The sequence below is a fragment of the Aedes aegypti genome, chromosome 3 (genome assembly GCF_002204515.2).
Source record: "Aedes aegypti strain LVP_AGWG chromosome 3, AaegL5.0 Primary Assembly, whole genome shotgun sequence".
Lineage (NCBI taxonomy): Eukaryota > Metazoa > Arthropoda > Insecta > Diptera > Culicidae > Aedes > Aedes aegypti.
Genome location: NC_035109.1, coordinates 189,360,664 through 189,385,389, shown reverse-complemented (window position 1 = coordinate 189,385,389; position 24,726 = coordinate 189,360,664). Strand labels below are relative to the sequence as shown.

Here is a 24,726-nt window from a genome sequence, read left to right as displayed (position 1 = left end):
TCGATGAGTCACGTTACCGTTGCTGACCACATGATGAAATATGGAGAGGTAATCTCCATTAGAAACGAGAAGTGGAAGCACTACTTTCCCGGGATATCTAACGGAGTGCGAGTTCTTAGGATGAACTTGTTTCGACAAATTCCTTCCTTCATCACTATCGAAAACGAGCCTACAATGGTTTCGTATATTAACCAGCCCAAATCATGTCAACGATGCGGACAACCGTCTCATCCCGGCGTGAAGTGTCCAGATTCAAGTCCCACACATCTTAATAAATCATCGCGAACAGCAACAACATCCAAATCGCCGGACGAGTTGTTCAATCAGGATGACTTTCCTCCGATCAACAACAACCGACAAAAATCACCATCTCCTGTTCGTGAAAATGAGCCAGCAGATGCGAAACAACAGAACGACAACGACAATAACGACGACTGGACGGTTGATGACAATGCGTCAAACTCATCCACGGAACACAATGGGGCTACAAATAAGCGACGACGATCGAGACGGTCAACGAGAAGAATGAAACAAAAAAGGCTTGTTCTGATCAGTGTTCCCCAAACACTGATCACACTGCGACCGCTGTTTCATCGGAAGTTGAAAAGGGTTTACCGAATAATAAACATGTTAAGGGTTTAAATTTTTCTATTCATAATAGAAGTTGAATATCGGCTCTGTGATGCTGAATATCGGCGTGTGAGCCTTCAAATAAATGAAACAGTAAAAAAAAAAAACGTACCATTCAGTAAATGGAATAAACCATCAATGTACAAAAAGACGTATTGGATACAATACAGCGTATTGTAATTGAATGTCGAAACAACATTATTTTTGTTTGAATATACAATTCAAAAACAATAAAATATATTGTAACAGAACACTGTAAGGTACCGTGGGGCAAGTTGGTAATGGATTTTGCAAAGTTGGGATTCTTCAGAGACCTTAAATTAAAACATATGAGGTCGTGTATATTTTTTAGCTTGACTCCCACCAAATATAAGCAGTATACTGAAATTGATTTTTATGTAAAACTAGTGGTCCCGGCAAACTTCGTCTTGCCATCAAGTAGGCTGTTGAAAAACGCCATGCAAGTCCCGTGTAGAAAATGACAGATTCGTTTTCTCCCGTTTTCTTCATTATCCAGATGCCTTTCCTAAACTTTTTCTTCCCACAAACACGTTACATTCTAACAGTTACATTCACGATTTCTATTACCTTTAAGAGGAAAATAACCATCATCGTTTTACAAATTTTCAAAACCAGTTTTTTTGCTCAAAATTTAAGCGATGTTAAATCAAATCTATCATTGTATTACACTTGCTATCTGGATTGCGATGATAGATTTTCATGGCGATTTTTTTAAATTTGGACGAAAAAACTGGTTTTTCATTTTTGATGATGGCTGATGATTGAATGATGGATTCTTGAGCCTTAACATTTGTTAAGGCGTCTCAATGAACAATAACATAAGTAACATGTATACAAAAAAAAAAAATTATTCTTGTTACTTGAATTTTCTTCTGTTCAGTTATGTTTGTTGAAATGATTCGACAACATTATAACTGCAACATTCCCAATGTTAGTTTTTACATCATGGGACAGCAATTGGGTTTCTGCTCTGTAGATTTTCCACCGCTCGTTATTTGTTTTTAAGAAAGTCGGATATGACGTCGGATAACTCTTCAAAAGAAATCAAACGGAATCCTTCAATGAAGTATTTAGAAACTTTTTTATGTGGATACACCTATACCCCATTTTTATGTTTTGAACTAGCTTTACATAGACATTCCACGAGATTTCCGTGCGTTGTCTTATATTGGAACTTTCCAATCAACGTCTTCCTTTAAATCGGCTGTCCGAAGTAAACATATTAACATCGTAATATTTGGCAACCTTATTTTTAGAGAAGTTCCATGATTTGGCCATGATAATAGCTTTTAACGCTTTTAGTATAGTGGTTCTTGAATTATAAGCACGTTCTGTTATTCTATGATAATTGCGAACCTTGTGTACTTATAGCTACCTAGAGAGAAAACACAAATTCAATCTCTAATGAGAAACTTTTCACTAGCCCCACGTGATGGGAAAATTGACGGTGTTTCAATTTAGTTATTTTTAGGTCTATGTCGAATTAATTCTAAAACTTTTTTATTGCAGTTTGGGACTGTCAGAGGGGACAACTCAGAAGTGGTACAGAACATTATTTTCCGCAACTTTTTTCTACTGAAAATATTAAAATAAGATTGCACGCCGCCAACTTGTTACACACTTAGAATAAATCACCGACGTCGGTAATTTATTTACCGAGATCTCAACAGCTGAACAGTCGGTAATGCGTTCGGTAAACGAAAAAAGTACCGACTGGTGGGTGAACTGTGATTTGCCATGAAACGTCAAAAAATGCTGAACACTTCGGTAAATTTTAGGTCCGTTTACCGATCTATACGGTAATTTGCATTTACCCCCTTCATTCACCAGCTATTCAATCCAACAAAAAAAAAAAAAAAAAAAAAAAAAAAAAAAAAAAAAAAAAAAAAAAAAAAAAAAAAAAAAAAAAAAAAAAAAACAGAAAAACATTAACCATTTGATGCGATTCAAATGTAAATCAAATAATCTTTTATTCATATATTAATTTGATGCAGTAGTATTTTCGAAGCACCGCACGGTTTTGGCATTCCTCATAGGTAGAACTTCGAAACCGATCTCCATGGCGTTCGAAACAGGAGCAGGAAAAAAAAACGTTTGAATCTGAAAAGAAAACACCACCGAAATGATAAAAACTACTGTCTTCTAATCACGGAACCGAACTCAGATGATCTTACCAACAGTTTCTGGTGGGTTTTGATGAATGCATCCACTAATTTTGTGACTCGCTTTCGTTGCGCTTTGCAGGAGGATTGCATTGCACTGCGTACTTGAGAATTTCTGTCGAAAACATGTAGAAGTTGGAGTTGACAGCTCAAATTTACTGAAGGTTCAGTAATATTTTACCGAACTCGGTATTTGATCTGTTTTACTGATATTTTCGGTGAATAAAATTACCGTACTCGTTAAAATGGGATGAGATCACCGATATACCGTAGATTGATTTACAAATTACGGTGATCTAGCAGGTTATTACCGATACAACTGTAATTTTTTAAATTACCGGTCTGTTTCGGTAATTTGCATTACCGAACTCTGAAAGTCTGTTTGAGTGTGTACGGAGTACCAGTTAACAGGTTAACAATCTTTTGCTCTATTATGCAATAATGGTTGAAAAATCTCAGGAATCTCTTACCTACCGTAATGTTCTGAATGGCTTCAACGGTTTACGCATGATTTTGAAACTTTAATTCACATATTCAGTAAAATATACACATTATTTTCACTTACCCCATTTACCCACTTGCCCCGCGGTACCTTAGTTTTAAACCTATTAAATTTTGTTCAAATTTTGATGTAAAAACAGTGCCCCGTACGAAAATGAGTTTGAGTCACTGTAAATTTCGTATCGGTTTCTCCCTCCCAGGGTACCCCGATAATTTACTTTGCCATGTGGGGTTTAAGATAGCCAAATTGTCTGAAACTTGGCAGTAAGATACACTTAAATAAGAAAGATATTGTTGGAAAACTATGGTTTCAGTGGCTTTCAAATATACAATCTGCCTAAGTGAGTAAATAGTGTCAAGAAAAGGATCCGTTTCCCTATTAGAGATGGTACACAAATTATGTCACGCTAAATTTCGACCCCTTCCTTGCAATGAGAATATATACCAAGGTGTGGAAGACTGTGTAAACAAAAATAACTACGTAACTAATTTACACCAGAGTGGATATAATAGGCAAGGAGAGTGGATGAACTTGCCATTCATTTTTTTGTCAAAATTCATACAAAATCTACTTTTTCTCTGCTGTAAATTCACTCTAGGTGAACCACTTCTTCTGGCACTATCATTTCCATACAAATCCGCGTTCCAATCGAGCATGAGACTTGTCAAAACTGAAACATGACGTCACTCTTGTTTACAGGCACTCTAATTTACACGGCTTCTTATTATTCTCATTGCCCCCCCCCCCTTGTTACGCTTTTTGTATGAGTCTTCTTGCATTTTTGTAAGGCTTGTCGCGGTCTAACCCCCCCTCTTGGAGTGTGACATAATTTGTGTGCAACCCTTGACCATAATCTGGAAAACCGAGAACTTTCAAATGGAAATTGGGTGGCTACCCTGGACATAGGATCGAGGATTTTGAGGTTCTGGGTAAAGCTAGGTATGCTGTTTCGCTCAAGAAAAGTAAAAATTTCTGCTCAAGAAACTTTCTACAGTGAGCTCCATTTGAAATGACATTTCTTTTCAACTGCGTACTGCGATCAAAGAAAAATGCTTTCTTGACCATTTCTTGCACGAAATTTTTCACGCATAGAGATAGGCGATTACTTTTCTGTTGAAGCGCATACTTCCCATAATAGTGTAAAAAAGGTTTTTTGGACATAACGTTATGCGTGTATATTTGGACCAATATTGGCGCGAATTGGCGGAAGACATCAGAGAATCGAGTTTTGTGGTGTGGATTTTTTTTAACGGTTTTATTGTAATATTACTTACATCCTTTGGCTAGGTGAACGACAATGAACATCTTAGTTAGCGTTGTATTGAAAATTACACTTATTAAATTAAGTATTACTAATAGAACCGTTTGTCTGACAAATCATAAACGTCCACTTTGAGTAATATAAGAACAAGCATTGATGAAAATTTTCAGTTGAAATAAAGTAACGATGATCCTGTGTATTCAAAATTAAAAAATGCCTGAAACTGCTTGTTTTCAGATTTTATCCTTTTAACGATGATTGATTTCTTTCTTAGAGTTTCGCTTTAGACTTTTAATAAAACACATTTTAATCAATATGGGGTTTGTAAGGTTCTCAAACAAACGATCCATTTACAGCATTTTGCAATACTCTGCAAAATCTTCTGTCATTCATTACAGCACATTATCTTGTGTTGGGAACTATCAACTGAATGTCTACTACGAGTTGCCTTTCAACGTGGAGGACAACGATGGTGACTGGAGCTGCGATATTTCCAGAAGCTCGGACGAGTCAAAAGCATTGAACGATGCTTCCGTGATGGTGTTATCGAACCGTACGGACTTCCGCGCAGTTTTACCCATTTTCTTCGATGGCGACGAGGCAGGACTGTTCTTGGATTCGCTCTCCTCAGCGTACGCAGCACACTTCAGAATGGAAGACATAATCGAAGCCTCAAAGTCGTCCTCTTTCACCTTCTTAGATTTGTTTTTCTTATTCTTTGCAGATTGCGTTACCGCGGACTCTGCTGTTTCCGGTTCGCTGTATTCGGCTGCAAGTTTTTGTAACAGTTCTTGCTCCAGGGAATCAATGTTGAACTCTTGTTTCTTTTTCTTCTTTTTCCCAGAAGATTTCTTTGCGGAAGATGGTGCTTCCAATTTGGTGTCCTCTAATTTGGAGGCACCGTGGTCTGATTCCACAGCGTCGCTCATTTCTTTCTCAAGACCACTTAATAGGGCTTGGATCGAGTCTTCCATATCATCATGCTGGTTGTTTTCCTCACCAACAGAATGTCCGTTCAATTTGGGTTGTTTCCGTTTGCTTCCTTTTTTGGGTGAACCAGATTCAATTGTATTTTTTCCTGCATACAGATTATTAAGTATTAAGAGATTGAAATAAAAATGGTTCTGTGCAACTTACGGTTAGGCTTTTTATCGATTCTTTCTGTCTTTATGGCAGACGGCGTTGGTATTTCAGGTTTATTCGGCTGCGAGGAACTATAATCTGAATCTGCGACGTCACTCATTTCCTTTTCAATACCACTCAAAATGGCCTTTATGGAATCTTCGATGTCGTCCTTGGGATCTTCGTCGTGCCCATTGAGTTTCGCCTGTTTTGGCTTGCTTTTTTCCTTCATTTTTGTTGAATCGCCACTTTTCTTTCCTGTGAATTAGAATGTGTACAGCAAATTACGGTTTAGTGGGTAATCATTGATCATTATTATCCTATTATTTAACTCTTTCTTTCCCACTTTTTCGGTTGTTGTTCGGGATGTACTACTGCGAACATTTTTTTTTTATCTTTCGTGGTATACCCGTGCCTTTCATTTAATGCATGTCGTTCTACTCCATTGCTATTGAGGAATAACGAAGTTTTTTTTTTCGCTCTCCTACTCTTTTTTACTCTCACACCGAGCAGGTAAGAGAGAGAGAGCTCTGTTGTTAGTGAGGCTAGCTGCCTGCGAAGAGGGTCAGTTTGTCTCAGTCACCATCTGATACTGTCGGAGGATGGATTTGCTCCCCAAAGCACGGTCCTCCGTGAGGCGTCTTCTGGTGGCTGGACGGGTTTTTTTTTTGTGGAGGGGCTGGGAATCGAACCCATGACCTTCCGCTTATAAAGCGTAACCTCAAGGGTACAGACCCCCCTAGTATAATGAAGTTTTAGAAGTAGTCGTTTTTGATACATTTTTCATTATTTACCATTTTGCCAAGAGCCTCTTTAGAAAAAGATACCGATAAACACGAATGATCCTTTTGAAGAGAACACTTTGTCATCAAGCGTTACGGCATAAACAATACTTTAAATTTTTCATACAAAAAACGGTAAGGAGATGGATGGAGTCGAAAATTTACAATTTTAGCATTACGTAATAAATGGACCGCAAATGGACGCTGCCTTATTCAAGTTCGGCCACTAAGCTGCTTAAATGATACTGATTTTGACCGTAGGGGGAGATCCCCCAGTATCGGGCACCTAAGTCACTAAATTCAAGATTTAAAAATATTGGTTTTATGTGATTTTGTTACCTATTTATGATATATGTTATTATTATTGTAGTGTACAAAACTAAATTTGAAAATATAAATATGAATTTTGAGATTATATACATGATGTGTTCTAGTCAGTGAATAAATTGTCACCCAAAACGCAGCAACAAAGACATTGTCATTTCCTATTCTTGTTGCAACAATTTTATTCCGCAACATCAGTTTATCATCACTTGAACAGAATATGACAAAGATCGATCACCACGTGCGCAGCCATTTACTGGACTTCGCATTGCAATTTTCAAGAACTTTTCCTGTGTTGGTAAACATTGGCACATTATCGAACAGCATGTATACAACAAATTTGGTTTTATGTTTGAAACAACTGATTATTCGCAAGTTGAAAAAGTTGCAACAATGTTGTGCGCTGTGATTGTCATGACAATTTTGCTTTTGATTGTATCCCTATCCGCAAAAGTATGGATAAACGGGTTGTGAGCAAGCTTGCTTTGTTGTTTGTTTTTCGTCTCCTTTGATGACAATTTGATTCACTGGTTCTAGTACCAGATTGAACAATCTTAGAAGGTGCCACCCAATTACGGACACAATTTAGAAATGGCTCTATCATATAGGGAGTCGATGCCAGTTATGGACCCTTTGCGTATTATGGACCCCTCACAGAAAAACATAAAATTAACACTCAAAGCAACCTTATTCCTATGAAAATCCACCGGGGGAACTTCGACTGCATTGTTAGTCAGCAGTTTCAGGCAAAATATTTGGTTTGAGGCGCATAAATACAGATATTGGAACAGTTTTGTAAATGAAACCACACAAGAGGGTCCATAATACGCATTTCCAGGTGGGTCCATAATAGGCACGTCGGCAGCGAGCCGGATTACATGGGAATCAAATGGAGGGTCCATAATACGCAACGTCAAATTTGTAAACAATCTTATTAAGGACCCCGGGAGGGATTGCTAAAAGATTTATCTGAATGGATGTATAATTTTTCATATAATCGAAAGTCGGTTTTCTGTTTTGGGGTAATTTTGATAATGGAGCATCAATCGAACAAAATTGAATAAATTACGGAACATTTATAGGGCATTGCATACCTCTAGGCGTTTAACGCTACACACTTAGACTAAAACACAGAATTCGGTAAAATAAACCACAAGTGATGAACTGTAAAATACGTTTTTACGGATTTTTCGGTGAAACACTAATGGTTTTAACAGAACTGTCAAATATTTTCCGAATGTTCTGTAAAGACAGTACAAAATTCTGTAAAATTTTTACATTCTGTTCGGTGAAGATGATATATTTCACAATTTGCACCGAAAATCTGTGAAATCAATGGTCCAATGCACGCGTTCACTATTTGACGTTTGAGCGGTGCCGTGTTATTTATGTGGCCATGGTAACGAGTGAATTCGGCACCGCTCAAACGTCAAATTAGTGAACTCGTGCATTAGTCCATTGTCTTCCATAATGCCAAACGCGTCTTTTTTTTTTGTGTGGTATTCAGTTGGAGCTGCCTGACAGCTTAACTTGTCAAGGCTGAACCCTCGGTCTGGCTTTTGCCAAGTTTCCCCTCTACCAGGACCAATACTCAGACGGACTAAGCAATGGCGCCCACATGAACACTGTTTTTTTTATTAGTATTGTGACGTGGTAGTTTTTGAAAAGTACCCATATTCCCTTGCTTCTGAGAAAAGGAAGCATTATGAAAATCAGCAGCTCCATTAGAATTTGTTTGAAATAGTAGTGTAGATTTTGTTTGAAATAGTAGTGCATTACTAATACTGTCTAGTCGAAATGGTTTTGAATAATTTGTCATTCAAGTGCTATTCTGATTACTATTGTCTTTTACGTAAGATTAGAGTCTTAAATGTCAAGTGTCGTCAAGTCTTAACAAAATTAGGCTGTTTAGTAGTAGTTCTAGTTAATTTCATTTTTTTGTTGTTTAAGTATTTATTGGTCATTACGTTCATATATCCTTAAAGAAAAAAGTCGCTTTCCTTGTCTGTTCAACAATTTTTCGAAACTAGCAAGTGTACCCTAATGATCGATCTCAGCGTCTTACTTTCCATAGTCATTTTTATAGTGAATATTGAAGAGTAAAGTTACCTTAGGCTTCTATTACAGTCTCCTACAAGATTCACTTTTCGGTGGCAAATGCAATGCTTCACAACGCCTACTTTCTACTTGTAAAATTTGCGAAAATAAAGCTGGAATTAGATTGTTTATACCATTGTTACAAAAGAGGTTTTCCTTGTTATGGTAATGTAAAAACATATTAAAATAAGATTGTCGCCACTTATTTCTACTCAGTGAATCTACTAGTCATTTTCCTCAGAGTTATATTCCCTACGTCGTATATGATAACGATGTATCTAGCTAGCTAATAGTAAGAGTGGCTACGGATCATTCTGGTTAGCAAAAGGCAAACTGAACGTCACCAATAGTATTAATGTCCACTTCGAATAGATTAATTATTTGAAATGGGCATCAATTCTATCAATGACGCAGAATGTCCGTTGGATCACATCCGAGATATTATTGCGTCTATGCCATATGAATTATGACGCGGCTTTAAGCAAAAAATGCCAAAATGTGATACCACCACTACAGGTTACGCCTTTGGTTTCCATCATATGGGCTAATGGATTATGCCCTCCCATCGCGGCAAGGTCGCATAACCAAGGGGAGGGTCTTCCATAATGCCAAACGCGTCTTGAACCAAAATTGGTGCTGTTTCAAGCGAAAAAGTTAAACAGAATAAAAACTAAGTGTTTATTATAAAATCGATAATGGACTTCCAACATAAGTAAGGCTTATTGGTATTTGTGTAAAAATTGTAATGAATTCTTTGTTTTAGAATTACAATAAAATTAAGATGTGTAAAAAAGGGAATTAAAACTATTGTTTTGCAATCACCGTTAAGTGATTTTATTCCAACAATTTCGATGGAGTATTTAACCCGTCACCGTCTATTTAGAATAAAGTAAGCGCTTCGAAATGATTAGAATAATATCATGTCATGGAAAATCCTAAAGAATGCTTTTCCTTTTTCACAGAACTTCTTGAAAAATACACAGATTAAATCGGTGAAATTCCAATAGAATAGTAACAAAATCACAGCAAATCTTTTTTTTTTGTATGGTATTCAGTTGGAGCTGCCTGACAGCTTAACTTGTCAAGGCTGAACCCTCGGTCTGGCTTTTACCAAGTTTCCCCTCTACCTGGACCAATACTCAGACGGATTAGGTTATGGTGCCCACATGAACACTGTTTTTTATTAGTATTGTGACGTGGTAGTTTTTTTTTTTTAAATACCCATATTCCCTTGCTTCTGAGAAAAGGAAGCATTGTAAAAATCAGCAGCTCCATCAGAATTTTTGAAATAGTAGTGTAGTAGTGTCATAACTAATAGTGTTTAGTCGAAATGGGTTTGAATACTTTGTCATTTAAGTGCTATTTCGATTACTCCTGTCTTTTACGTAAGATTAGAATCTTAAATGACAATTGTCATCATGTCTTAACAAAATTGGCTGTTTAGTAGTAGTTCTAGGTAATTTCGTTTTTTGTTGTTAAAAGTATTTATTGGTCATTACGTTCCTATATCCTTAAAGAAAAAGGTCACTTTCCTTGTATGTTCAACAATTTCTCGAAACTAGCATGTGTTCCCTAATGATCGATCTCAGCGTCTTACTTTTAATAGTCATTATTATAGTGAATATTTAAGAGTAAAGTTACCTTAGGCTTCTATTACAGTCTCCTACAAGATTCACTTTTCGGTGGCAAATGCAATGCTTCACAACGCCTACTTTCTACTTGTAAATTTTGCGAAAATGAAGCTGGAATTAGATTGTTTATACCATTGTTACAAAAGAGGTATTCCTTGTTATGGTAATGTAAAAACCATATTAAAATAAGATTGTCGCCACTTATTTCTACTCAGTGAATCTACTAGTCATTTTCCTCAGAGTTATATTCCCTACGTCGTATATGATAACGATGTATCTAGCTAGCTTACTATTTTGTTTTCTGAAAGATTTAAGGATGTTTTAAAAAATGTTTAAGTGATTTTTTGATTTAGTTGACATGGGGTAACATTGATCACTTATGTAAACAACGTTCGGTAATATTGAAAATGTCGTTACTTACTTAAATCGTGGCCGGATATGGAAACCAAACGCTTACAAGTCATTTATTTTTTGAGTTATTAAAAAAATTAATAACACTTCGAACCACGGAATACGCCTAAAGGTAGGCAATTCTCTAAGGAAATTTTACATTGTTAACAGTAAATCGTTAATGTTGCCTAATTGAGCATACTTATAAAAGTTTTGACAACGGAATCGTTTTCGGCGAAGCTTTTTTAGTAAACCGCATTTTTCTTGCTCCTATCGTGTGCAGAATTTATGTGAGACATGAATCTTCGGTAGTGTCATCCTTAACCATTGAAATCATTGTTTCGCAAACTTGACAAATTTACGCATAAGGTAAATGCAATTTTCACAACAATCTTCACATTTATTAGCTCATTAATATAAGAAAGAGAAGCAATTGTCGTGATTTGGAAATGTTACTTAAATAAATGATGATACGTATATTTCACGAGATGAGTCATTCCGATCAATGTTACCCCGCTGATCAATGAAACCTCGGATTACGGTACTTTTAAAAATATTAAATTTTTAATATATTTCTGGAAATATTTTTAATATCCGTGTAGGGGGATTAGGGGCATAATGAACATACGGGGCGAAATGGACACCCCCTCAATATCTGAGAATATGCATACTTCATCAAAAGTTCATACACTGCATGAAATTTGTAATGCATTTGAAATGTTTGACGGTATAAAAGGTATGCTTCAATTGCCTTTCAAAATTCAACTTAAAGTTTTTCTCAGTTTCAAATTGGCACATAAGCAAGGGCGTGTGAAAATCTAATTTTTGAGCAAAGTAGGCGAACCTAGGTTCGCCCCAGCAATAAACGAAAACGCCATTTAACCTAGAGAGGTTCTTTTTAGCTATTGATTGAGGGAGAGCCCTTCTACACATCGGAACGATTGACAGTCATTTAATATATTATTGTAATCATTAAATTTCAAGTGTTCATTTCGCCCCGATGCCTTTTTACCAGCCTTGTTTTCGACCCAATTTTCTATCTCGCTTTTCTGACATATTATATGATTTTTATCATTACAAATGAATGAAGCACGTCGTACTAACATCAAACTTGAAAACTAGTCGCATTGCATGCAAAAATAAAACCATTAAATGGTTTTATTTCCGAGCTACGAAAAAATACACAAAATTCTAAAGTGTACCCCGTCTAAAGGCGGGGTTGGGTATTAGAGGGCTTAATATGCAACTCTTTGAAGACATAGGCTATTTTCCATGTTATTACTACATTTGTACTTCCATCAGGACGTACTTTTAACCTAAAAATTATACACCTGATTCTGTTTTTGCACGGAGGATGCGGTACCGTGCAAAAAAAGTTTTCAGTTCAAAATTTCAAAAACCGTGCAAAAAAAGTAACACCAGTTCTCGACGTTCCATGCAAAAAGAAGGTTTTGACGAAAAAAAATGTATGGAAACTTTTTTTGCACGGCTGTGTAAGAAAAAAACCCGTGCAAAAACAGAATCGGGTGTACTCATATCAGTAAGTTCTTAATTTAAAATTTGTTTTTTTTTTTAATCGGAGGAAAAATGATTTTATGATATCTGGTAAATTGTTGCCCCAAAAATAACTTGATATTTTGCAGCAGGCTTTTGATTAGTGATGCTTTCGAAGAACACGATTTTTTTGACGTTAACTACGTCTTACGGCAATATACTGGGTGTCAATTGAAAATCTAAAATTTTGCGACCGTCACGAAATTATGTAAGATTTTGAACGCTAAGGGATGGTACACAAATTATGTCACGCTAAATCTCAACTTTTTTGACCCCCTCCCCCCTCAGTCATTTATTGATAGATTTTCAATATTTTCCCACCAATCGGTCGGAAATGTATACAACAATTTCCTCGAATGGAGAAAACTATTGACTATCGACAATTAACTATTGAAAATTGGGAAAATGTCGACCCCTTTCTTACGCAACCAATCACGTGCAAGCAGTTTTCCACACTTCATTTGCGTTCCGATTCGCGCTAGAAAAGCAGACCGCTTCCTGCTTCATCGCTCATTCTCTTTTTGCCGTCAGACTGTGAACATGGTTGGCGAGCAAGTCTTTTTCGCATTCTTAGCTCAGTTTTCAATGGGAGGCGAATGGAACAACAACACGTCGCCACAATTGAAGTCGCTTGTTGAAGCGCCCATTGTCATCGCCACCGCAAATCTCATCAGGCGAGGAGGATTTCTACCAGTGCGCCGTCAGCTCCTCGCTACCAGAGGCAAGCTGTTGATCATCAAGCGGCTGCAAAACACCAGCGTCCGGATTGTGAAATCGCTCAATATTTCCTAATGGACTCGCGCTTCAGAATTGGCGCTGCAGGAATCGGGGCGCAAAGAAAAGTTTGTACGAGATGGCTGAAGAAAATTAACCAAACCCGCTTGTTGAAGCGCACATCGTCATCCGCACCGCAAATCTCATCGGGCGAGGAGGATTGCAACCAGTGCAGTGCGCCGTCAAAATGTGTCCGTGTTACGCAAATTCAACAATCGGCCCTTTTCAGAGCCAACAAATGTGTTTTAAAGAGTTAATTGTGTAATATTCCCTAATGTGTTTACCACATACTTGCCATAATCTCTTAATTCATCTCATAGCATCATACAATAATTGATTTATTACGAATAAATGACAATACGGCAATTTGAAGATGTTTCCTAGGACGCTGCTGCAGTGCCGTCGGGATGCAAAAACAGCATAATGCTCATCTTGTACATCCCTTACCAAGACATCAGTTTCATATATAGCTTATTTCCGAGATAAGAAAACGAAGAATTTGAAAGGAGGAGCATCATCTGTTATTCTAAGGATATAAAGCATCTCTCCTTCGTTGAATTCGGTTTCAACAAATGTGTTTTAAAAAGTTATTTGTGTAATATTCCCTAATGTGTTTACCACATCTCTTAATTCATCTCATAGCATCATTCAATAACTGATTTATTACGAATAATTGACAATACGGCAATTTGAGGATGCTTCCGAAGACGCTGCTGCAGTGCCGCTGGGATGAGTGCTCAACATTTCACAACGATTGTAAAATAGAGTGGCATTTCAAACAGCGTCTTTGTTTTCCCATATTTTATGGGACAACTTCGATGACGAAAATTATCACATGTAACAAAATTGCACAGTCGAGTCTAGTACACGACACTGAAGACGGCCTTACAGTTGAGGTCGAAATACGCGTATCTGTCAAAGGATACAAACTCTAGTGGAATTTAATGGTATTGTACTAAATTCAGTTTTATAATCTACTTCAAATTGCACAATTGTAATAATTTTGGCAATTGTAATAATGGATCAGAAATTTACCTTCATAATAAATAAAACTAATGATTATCAATAGGTAATTATTGAATATTTAGTAAATGTCAACTTCCAACAAATCAATCATTTCTTACGCATTAGCATTTTCTGAGATTTTCAAGTAATTCTCAGCTCAACACATCATTGGCACATGCCCATTTCCCAGATTGGACTATCAGAAAGAGAAGAACACGAAAGGGAGGAGCATCATTTGCTATTCTAAGGTAATAAAACATGCTTTCTACGTCGGATTCGGCTTCATTCCATTTTCGCTTTCGAGCTGGTAAGAGCTCCGAAACTGCTCAGCGAGGAGTACCTCGCTGCCAGAAGCCTGCTGAGATGTAGATTTTCAAGTAGCCAATCCAGCGTCTGGTTTGTGAAATCGAACAAGATTTCTAGATTGGCTCGCGCTTTGAAAATTGAACCTGCAGGAATCAGTGTGCGCTAATGCAAGATTTGTACGAGATGACTGAAGAAAATCAGCCAAAGCCGCCTGTAGAAGCGTTCATCGTCATCACCACCGCAAAATGTGTCTGTGTTACTCGAATCTAAAAATTCAATCGGCCCTTTCCAGGGCCAACAAATGTGTACTAAAGAGTTAATTGTGTAATATTTCCTAATACCACATACTTGCTATAATCACTTAATTCTTCTCGTAACATCATACAATATCTGATATGTTATGAATAATTGCCAATAAGAGCCGTTCTTAGCCGAGTGGTTAGAGTCCGCAGCTACAAAACAAAGTCATGCTGTCTGGGTTTGATTCCCGGTCGGTAATTTCGTAATGGAAATTTCCTTAATTTCCCTGGGCATAAAGTATCATCGTACCTGCCACACGATGTACAAATGCGAAAATGGCAACTTTGGCAAAGAAAGCTCTCAGTTAATAGCTGTGGAAGTGCTCATTGAACACTAAGCTGAGAAGTAGGCTCTGTCACAGTGGGGACGTTATGCAAAGAAGAAGAAGAATTGACAATACGACTACTTTGGCGATGACGATATCGATGACTGGAGCACTTTTCCGAACGGAGAGCTTCTCACTGTTCTTAAATTCACAAACCGTTACATTCTGAATTATAACTAAAGGAAGGTTGCAAATATGACAATTAACTTAAATTCAAATGCAGCATATCACATGGCGTAGTTAACGTCATGCGGTCGTGTCCTGTACACAACCCCCACTGATTTTTGAACATAAAAAATATAGATTGTCGAATTTTCCAGAAAATTTCTAATAATCATAGATTTTGATAACCTCCAAAAAACGACTGTTCTAAACGTTGGAATCGTGCCATAAGGCATCGTGGAGAATTTTATTATTTTGGTGGCTTTTTGTATTATCACAATATTGTACACCATTATTCGAATGATGTGCAAAAAACCGAAGTTCTTATGTAAAAATATGTTTTGTAAAAACGCAACTGAAAATAAATATGAATTTAATCGAAAAATATCCAACGTCCAAAAAATGAAATGTGTTTGAAACGTTAAGTGGATATCCTTCCTTGATTCCAGCGATACAAATAACAATTATACCAGATATTGCGCTGTTCACACCAAATCGAACCGCACATTTTGAAAGTGTAACACTTAGAAGTGTGACGGCAAAGTGCAACCTTGCGATCTGAAAGCATTTTGACAAAGAGAAAAGTCATGAAAAGCCACGTGCTATCAATTTTATCATTGTCCTTCAATGTTTTGTTTTGGTTTTTAATCCACCACCACTACCAAAGGGCGAACAAGGTTGCCAGATATGCGATCTTTTTCATTAGTTTCATTGAAAAAGTTTGTTTTTGAATTAATTTGTTAAATGATTATCGGCAACCACCTCTGAGCACGAAAATAAGTGTGATCAACGAAGTGCACGGAAAATCCATTTTTCAAAGCAACCTGCAATAATGAACTAAAAAGTTTGCGATTCCCTCACAGGCCGTAGTGACGTGAAAATGAAAAGAGAATTTGGAGAAAATCTCTGTCCTTGCCTCGCCGTCCGATGACAGTAAGGGAAGCATCTATGTGAAAGTCGCGCGATACTTCCTATTTACATTGACGCTTTCCAGGCCTGCCTACACCCCTTCGGCTCTCTGAGAGGAGAGTCGAATTGGGCATCTAGCGTAAATGGGAGTCGTGGAATTGAAGCCCACCAGAAAGATTATTTTGTTTTTCACAATTTTACATCTCAATTTGTCCAAACTGACTTTTGTGTCTACGACCTTCGAGCTGTATTATGCTTTTAAGACATTTTCCTTAAATGGACTATACTGCCCCTAATCTCTATCACCATTGAATTGACCAGAATAGCCGATTGCTATCTACTATTACAAAGAATTACAGAACTGATGTACTTACGTTTGTTCTTTTTATTCGTATCCTGCGCTTTCGGCCCGGACTTCGATTTCGAAAGACTTTCTGTAGCTGAATCGCTCATTTCCTTCTGAAGATTGTCCAAAATAGCTTTCATTGATCTCTCAACATCATCCTCATCGTCCGATTCACCGTCTTCGGTGGCCATTCCTGTGGAGTCGGCTTCTGATTTTGCTAAATGGGTATAGAATAAATTACTACCAAAAGAGCCAATCCAATCCAACAGAAACAATTTAAACTTACTCTGAACGTTGGTAACTTCTTCCTGGACATCCATTGGCTCCGCTTTTATTGATTTTCTCGGCGATTTCTCCTTCTTCACCCTGTGCTCTACCAATTCCAGTTGGTCATCCAGATCATCCGGCGTGGAAATAAGCTCTCCCTCAATATACGGCAGGTCGCTTTTCATGTCGAAGGATTTGACGATAAAGCTTATTACCCGTCCTTGTTTCTGTTCCTGCAACTTTTGCTTCTGCAACCGGATCGTAACGTTGAAAACCCGATAGATGACTGCGCTGAGGTAATTCTTCGAGACATATTTGATGGTTCCTTCAATTGTGGCCCCACTGATGGGACGAAACACGTAGAAATTCGACGACACCTTGACATGGATCCGGACACTGTTGGGCCTAATAGCCGACAAAGGACTCAGGATCTTCGTATTCTTGAACGCCAGAATTATCCCATCAACCATCCGGTCATACTTTCCGATCTTTTGCGTCAGACATGCCTTTACTCCCTCGCAGATATCGCCGAGATACTTTGGCAGTACGGAAACCAGATTTGTCCACTCCAGCTTCTGCACACATGAATTGGGGTCCGCCACGTACGATTCTAGCTCTTCTACCGTATATTTCGCGTATTTTGTGAACGTATTTGCAACCATTTTAGCGATTTCTTCCGTTTTTAGCGCACATTAAACGTGTTTTGAAAATGTGTTTCGTTCGCAGACAGAATGCGCGATTGGAAATGTCACTCACCATCTGATGCGGGGAAACTTTTTCGGCAATAACAGAGATTGGTCCGATGTACCGACAATACATAACACCGACAAAACTACTGGCTGCGTCCCAAATTTATGATTTTGACTGTCCGAGAAAAAAGGTTTAAGGCTGGTTTGCTACTGACAAGAAAGGAATCGCCTATCTCGATGCGTGGAAAATTTCTTCCAAGAAATGGTCCAGAAAATCACATTCTTCTGATCACAGTACGCAGTTGAGAAGAAATATAATTTAAAAGGAGGCTCTCTGTAGGAAATTTCTTGACTCATTCTGTCAATAAATTTCTTTACTTCTCTTGAGCGAAACAGCATATTTTGCTTTAGCCAGAGTCTATGGCTTTATTCACAAATTTCATAACGCTAAAAATGGTCATTTTTGACACCCACCCACCCCTCCGTAACGCTTTTTGTATGAATACTTTTCAAATTTTGTATGAGCTGTAACATCGCAATGACACCCACCCACCCCCTACAGCGTTATGAAATTTGTGAATGGGCCCTATGAATGGAGAGTTGCGCGAAGAGGCTTTTTTGAATGGTTGTTCTTCTTCGTATTCGAAAATAGCCCCTATCTGTTTTGCTGGTCTGCCTGATAGGTAGACGGTTTGCCAGTTCGATAGGTAGATTTCAGGCTATCGACATCGATGGATACACCATCTTCTATGGTGACAGAAGGCTCGATTGGCTTGTCAGATGGATCGGGCCCGGGACATCCTGTCTACACTGAAACAAGCATTGCAGTAATGAAAACCATGAACAAGTTTTTAAATTTACTATTCCAACCAAGATTGAGCTATGATGGACGCTTTTTATTTGCGTTTTGTTCCATCTCAATCCAACCGCATCGCTAGCCGAGCGGTAAGCGTTCGCGCTTGACAATCGCCAGATCCTCGGTTCGATTCTGGCCTGCTGCAAGTTTTTAACCATGATATAGTCATTTTTACTATCGGAATGGTGCCATGGTAAAATTGAAAACACAAACCGTTCGAAATAAATGCGAATTTAGTCTGCACAAATCAAGTGACGTTGTGTATTTAATTTAACCCTCTGATATAGTATTTTCAACCGCAACGCTGTTCTCAGTGTACACTCAGAAACACGAGTCCAGTTGTTAATTACACCTATCGTTTGTCTGGTGAGTTGCAAGCTTACTGTCAATGATGATGTCACGCTACACGATAAGTGTTCATCTGCAACAACCAGACAGCTCACCAATCCACCGCGAGGTGGATCGTGCTGAGTTGTTGAGTTGAAGGAGAGCGAAAGAAGGAAGGCACAAAAGTCTGTTTGACAGCTCTGCAGAAAGCGCGTGCGCACGGAAAGAGCGCCAGTTCGGCTCGATTTGCAATGATCGGTTATTATTATTATTTTTTCGCTATTGGATAGTCTATGGTTTGGTTGATCGATGTTAAAGTTTGTTTTAAAAGCAGCTCCACTTATTTTGAAACATATTGCCGTGTACAATAGTAGACAACACAACTAATTTAATTAAAATAATTTGAAATTATAATTAGTACATATACAAAAGGGGAAGAACGTTTAGGCTGGTTGTGCATTACGATAAAATCTCTTAACATAAGCAATGCTTGTTGTTGGTTCTTGTGGAAGGATCAACATGTTCGGCTTAACGAATCTTATTTTAAATATCGAATAACACCACATGCAATTGAACAAAAAGGATGTGATTACAATAGACTTTTGATATTTTCAATTCTGAACCACCGCAAAAAAAAATATTGGGAATCAAAATTCTCCTGAGAGGGATGATGTGGGGGAGGCTCATTCTAATTAATATTGTCGTTCAATTATGGGGATAAATTAAAATTGTTATTGTTCTATACATACTTATTTATTATAATTACCTGTAAATATTGATACAGCACAATTCAAGTATTTAAATATCAAATAGCAAACATAGATATGGTCGGTGTTCAGACAGACTGAACCAAGTGTTTTTTTTTTCAATCGAGTAAGAAAAATGTACCCCAAACATGTGAAACATCAAAATATTATAGATATTTACTGTAATAATGGAACTTATCTATTTGATGATACATTTGTATCAAAATAACATGGAAGATTTAAAATTGATGGAGTTCTTTACGTATCATTAGAGCTCCAAAATTCATCTAGTCTGGTCTGTCTAAACACCGACCATATGATTCTCAAAAACTCATGAGAATGGTATTTTACTCTTTGAGCTGTTATTTAATTTGGATGTGTTTAAAAGATTTATAAATTTAATTTATTATTGATGTTACGAGCTATGTCTGTAGTTAAACTTAATGCTACACAAGAAATATATTTGAATCAAAGTATTTTTATATGTAAATCATATGAAAAAAAAAATGTTCCAGAAAGTACTCTAGAATTCTTTGGGAGCGTCTCTCGGGATTCTTCCTTAAATCATTCATGAATCCTTCAAATCCTCTCTGGGATTGTTCTGCTGAAAATCTTGAGCTTATTTCTGAATTTTCTTCCAGATATCGCTTTGGGATTCATCAAAAAAAAAAAAAACGTTACCATTCCGGTATTACTTCTGAGATTCTTTCGGATATCCCATTGCGATTATTCTGGACATCTTTTTGGATTTTTTTGCAGAACTCTGTATGTGATTTTGCGTGTATCTCCTTAAGGATTACTTTTGAAATCCAGGAAATTAAATTCTTTGAAATTCTTGAAAATTGTTTTCGAAATACTATGGAAGATTTTACCATAAATCCTGATGCAATCCATTTGGATATTTAAAGAGGATTTTATCAAAAAATGTACGACTCTACTAGAAATTCTTCGAGAATTCCTCCGAAAATAACTCTAGATTTTTATCCGGAAATACTTCTGGTATTCTTATGAGAACGCCTCTGGTATTCTTCCAAAAATGACTTGAGATGCTTTCGGAAATCTTTCTGAAATTCTTCAAGAAATTCCACTGATATTTTTACGCCAATATCTTTGAAATACTCCTGGGACTCTTACAAAAATCCTGTTGGAGTTATTTTTTCGGATATCTTTCTATTCTAAATTTTTCAATAAATTTTGCTGAGATTGTGCTGTAAAACCTGCTAAGATTCATCCAAAAATACGACTGTCATTCTTCCGGATATCATTCAAGAATTCCACCGGAAGTTTTCGTGAGATTCAACCGTAAATCGTTCTGGTATTTTTCAGAAATTCCATTGAGATTCTTAAAAATATCCTTCTGAAAAATTTTCTGAGAATTGTTTTGGGATTATAGAAGGATTTCCAGTAGAATTCCAAGGCGATTCACAGAAACATCACTTCTGTATGAAGGGTTATCGTTAATATCTGAAATAATCCCATGAGAATTCTAAATCCAAATTACAGTGATATTCAAAAGAATCCCAGAAGTTATTTCGCCAGAATCCCTGAAAGATTTAAAGGATATTCACAGACATCCAGAAGATTTCATGAATATTTTCCAGAATAATTCCGATGTCCAGATGAACTGCAGAAAGATTCATGGAATAATTTCAAACGGGATTTTCTGTTGATATAGACAACGAGCATGCCACTCTGCACCTCTTTAAGGTGACATCTTTATGTTGCGCCTCTCTCTGTTGTAGGTCTTTAGCAACAGCAGCATCATTGCGCATCACGCGCCAAAAGCAAAAGTGAAAGTGAATTCGTAGAGTTAACATCGTTGTTGAATAAAGTTCCGTTTATTTCGTAAATTAATTAAACTCGGCATTTCATTCCGCTGTAACCTCAACTCCAATAGGTTATTGGCCCAGTTAGCGTTGGAAGTGCTTGAGTTTTGAGGACATTTGTAGCGTGGTAGTGGATTTTCGGATCGTTCTTTTCGGATCGGAAGTGTCGTCGGTGTGCTTGTGAAAAACAAGATGGCGGACACAAAAGCGACGGTCGAAAGGTTGAACGACGGAAATTACGCGGTGTGGAAGTTCAAAATGCGTTTGCTTCTAACAAAGGAGAAGCTGCTGAGAGTGGTCATCGATCCGAAACCGGAAGCTGCTGATGCGACCTGGACCTCGGAAGACGAGAAGGCGCAAGCACTGATCGGTCTGGCTTTGGAGGACACTCAGCTAATCCATGTGATGACGAAGCAAACGGCAAAGGAGATGTGGGATGCGCTGAAGGATTACCACGAGCGCTCATCTCTGTCCAGCATAATCCACGTAGTGCGACAGTTGATTACCATCCGGATGGCAGAAGATGGTAACATGGCGGAACATCTCAAGCAGATGACGGCGTTACGGCTCCGCTTGTCTGCTCTGGGTGAGGAAGTGAAGGACAACTGGTTCGTCGCGTTGATGCTGTCCAGTCTTCCGCGATCGTACGACGGTTTGATTGTGGCACTTGAGAGTCGACCGGATGCAGATCTTACAGTGGACTTTGTGAAGGGTAAGCTGCTTGACGAAGGTCGACGTCGTGTCGAAAGTGACTCAAGTGTTGATAATAAGGCTCTGGTGATAAGTTCGGCTAAAACGAAAAGTATGAGTAAGCCGAAAGTGAATAGGGAGTTGTGCCATTATTGCAAGAAGTCGGGCCATTTCCGGCGTGATTGCCAGAAGCTGACACAGGACAAGCGTGGGAAGGAGAAGTCCGATGGCCCGAAGGCAAACGTCGCAATCAATTCTGATTCCAGTTTCGAGGTGTGTTTAGCAGCGGGTAGAGTCGGCGGATCCGGTTTCTGGTACCTGGATTCTGGTGCAACGTCTCACATGACCAGTGATGCATCGTTGTTGGTGGATGTGGATGAGTCCAAGGCAACGGCGGTTTGCTTGGCGGACGGAAAATCCATTGAATCATCGGGAAGCGGTACAGGTAAGCTCGTCTCTTACAACGGAGATGGTGCAAAAATGAATGTGCGGCTCGACAACGTTTTGCACGTCCCGTCTCTTGCTGGTAACCTGCTGTCGGTGAGTAGAATCACAGATTTGGGGTTTCGGGTTCTGTTCGAGCAGAAAGAGTGCCGTATCCTGAAAGGAGAAAAATCAGTGCTAGTTGGACAACGTAAAGGAGGGTTGTACCACTTGAAGCAAGCTCCGGAGAAGGCGTTTCTAGCGAATCCGAAGCATTCCGATTCGTGTAAGCATCTGTGGCACCGGCGTCTCGGGCATCGCGATATGCAAGCTGTGGACAAGATAGTGCGGAACAATCTGGGTTACGGGTTGAAGCTTGATCCATGCGAAGTGCGGTCGGTTTGTGGTCCGTGTTGTGAGGGGAAAATGGTTCGTGAATCGTTCCCAAAAGTATCGGACAGTAAATCTTGCGCGGTGGGAGATCTTGTGCACACCGACTTGGGTGGTCCGATGGAAGAGGAAACGCCCAGTGGAAATCGGTTTTATATCGTGTTGGTAGACGATTACTCGCGTTACAGTGCAGTGTACCTGTTGCGGCGTAAATCGGACGCTGATGAACGCATTCGGGAATTTTGCAATCTGGTGAAGAATCAGTTTGGGCATTTTCCTAAGAAGATTCGATCCGACAGTGGTGGCGAATATATGAACGATTCGTTGCGGAAGTATTTCGCGGGTTGTGGTATTGTGCACGAAGTGACGGCGCCGTATTCTCCACAGCAGAACGGTGTCGCGGAACGGAAGAATCGTTATCTTGTTGAGATGCTTCGGTGTATGCTTGTGGAGTCGAAGTTGCCTAAAAGGTTTTGGGGCGAGGCGATTTGCACTGCAAACTATTTGCAGAATCGTCTGCCGTCGTCTGTCGTGACCAAGACACCGTACGAGCTCTGGCATGGGAAGAAGCCCTCGTATGGACATCTGCGGATCTTCGGTTCGGAAGCGTATGTGCATATTCCCAAGGAAAAGCGACGCAAGTTGGACCACAAGGCAGAAAAGATGGTGTTCGTGGGCTACGCTGAAGGTCGGAAAGCGTATCGTTTCTTGAACCCTGAAACGGATATGATTAAGATTAGTAGGGATGCCAAATTTCTGGAATTGTGTGACACAGAAGAAACTGTTCGGTGCCGGAATCAGGAAACAGGAGGAGTACTGGAAGTACCGCTGACGTGGCCATCTGAGGATGAGCGGCGGTGTGAGCCGGAACCGGCTGAAGTAGAGCAATTTGAAGATGCTCAGGAACTCAACGAGACGTTCAACGAAAGTGTTTCGGAAGGCGATGGATCATTCCATGGATTCTCTTCGGACGAAATAGCACGGCGTTCGAATCGAGCTACGAAAGGGGTTGCGCCGCGTCGCTTGATCGAGGAGATTTTCGCTGCGGAATCGCTGGATCCGGACGAGGTTGAACCGAAGACCTTGAAGGAAGCGGTGACCTGTGAAAAACAGGAATTGTGGAAAGCGGCGATGGTTGATGAGCTGAAATCCCACCAGCAAAACGGAACGTGGGAGCTCGTTGACTTACCTGTCGGACGGAAAACAGTTGGTTGCCGCTGGGTGTACAAGCTGAAGAGGAATGCATCCGGCGAGATTACCAAATACAAGGCACGTCTGGTGGCTCAGGGATACTCCCAGAAATACGGTGTCGATTACGACGAAGTTTTCGCACCGGTAACCAGCCACACTACTCTGCGGGTGCTGTTAGCCGTGGCAAGCAAGAGGAAAATGACGTTGAAACATTTTGATGTGAAAACGGCCTACTTGTACGGTGATTTGAACGAGGAAATCTTCATGAGGCAGCCTCCTGGATACGCAGTGAAGGGGCGGGAAAATATGGTGTGTCGCTTGAAAAAGAGCATCTATGGACTCAAACAGTCAGCGCGGTGCTGGAATCAGCGACTCCATAATGTTCTCGTGGAAATGGGTTTCGAACAAAGTGCGACCGATCCGTGTCTCTATACGAAAGTAGTAGACGGGAAGCGTGTTTACCTACTGGTATATGTGGACGATATTATGATTGGCTGTGAAGATGGGGCTCGAATTGACTCGGTGTACAAAGTGTTAAAGCGGTATTTCGAAGTGACGAATCTCGGAGAACCGAGTGACTTTCTTGGACTGAAGATTGAGAGAATCGACGGGAAATACAGTGTTTCGGTGGAAGGTTACATCGATCGTGTTGCGGATAGATTCGGTCTCCGTGATGCGAAGCGGGCTAAAACGCCAATGGACGAAGGTTTCACTAGTT

The 24,726-nt window shown here is 39.0% G+C and overlaps 1 protein-coding gene and 1 long non-coding RNA gene across 2 annotated transcripts; both read right to left on the bottom strand.

The window, feature by feature from the left end:
* Positions 1 to 2,591: 2,591 nt before the first annotated feature.
* Positions 2,592 to 3,281, bottom strand: LOC110679372. The gene is made up of 2 exons (XR_002502435.1): positions 2,826 to 3,281; positions 2,592 to 2,751 (listed from the first exon to the last, which is right to left on the bottom strand). It is a non-coding gene; the product is annotated as an uncharacterized LOC110679372 (long non-coding RNA).
* A 1,268-nt stretch (positions 3,282 to 4,549) lies between these two features.
* On the bottom strand, positions 4,550 to 17,643 carry LOC5570990 (myosin-10). Its single transcript, XM_001659398.2, has 4 exons — positions 16,890 to 17,643; positions 16,632 to 16,820; positions 5,714 to 5,956; positions 4,550 to 5,654 (listed from the first exon to the last, which is right to left on the bottom strand). Exons 1-4 carry the CDS (start codon positions 17,530 to 17,532, stop codon positions 5,014 to 5,016), a joined length of 1,716 nt encoding a protein of 571 aa, XP_001659448.2. The 5' UTR covers positions 17,533 to 17,643; the 3' UTR covers positions 4,550 to 5,013.
* Positions 17,644 to 24,726: the final 7,083 nt, after the last annotated feature.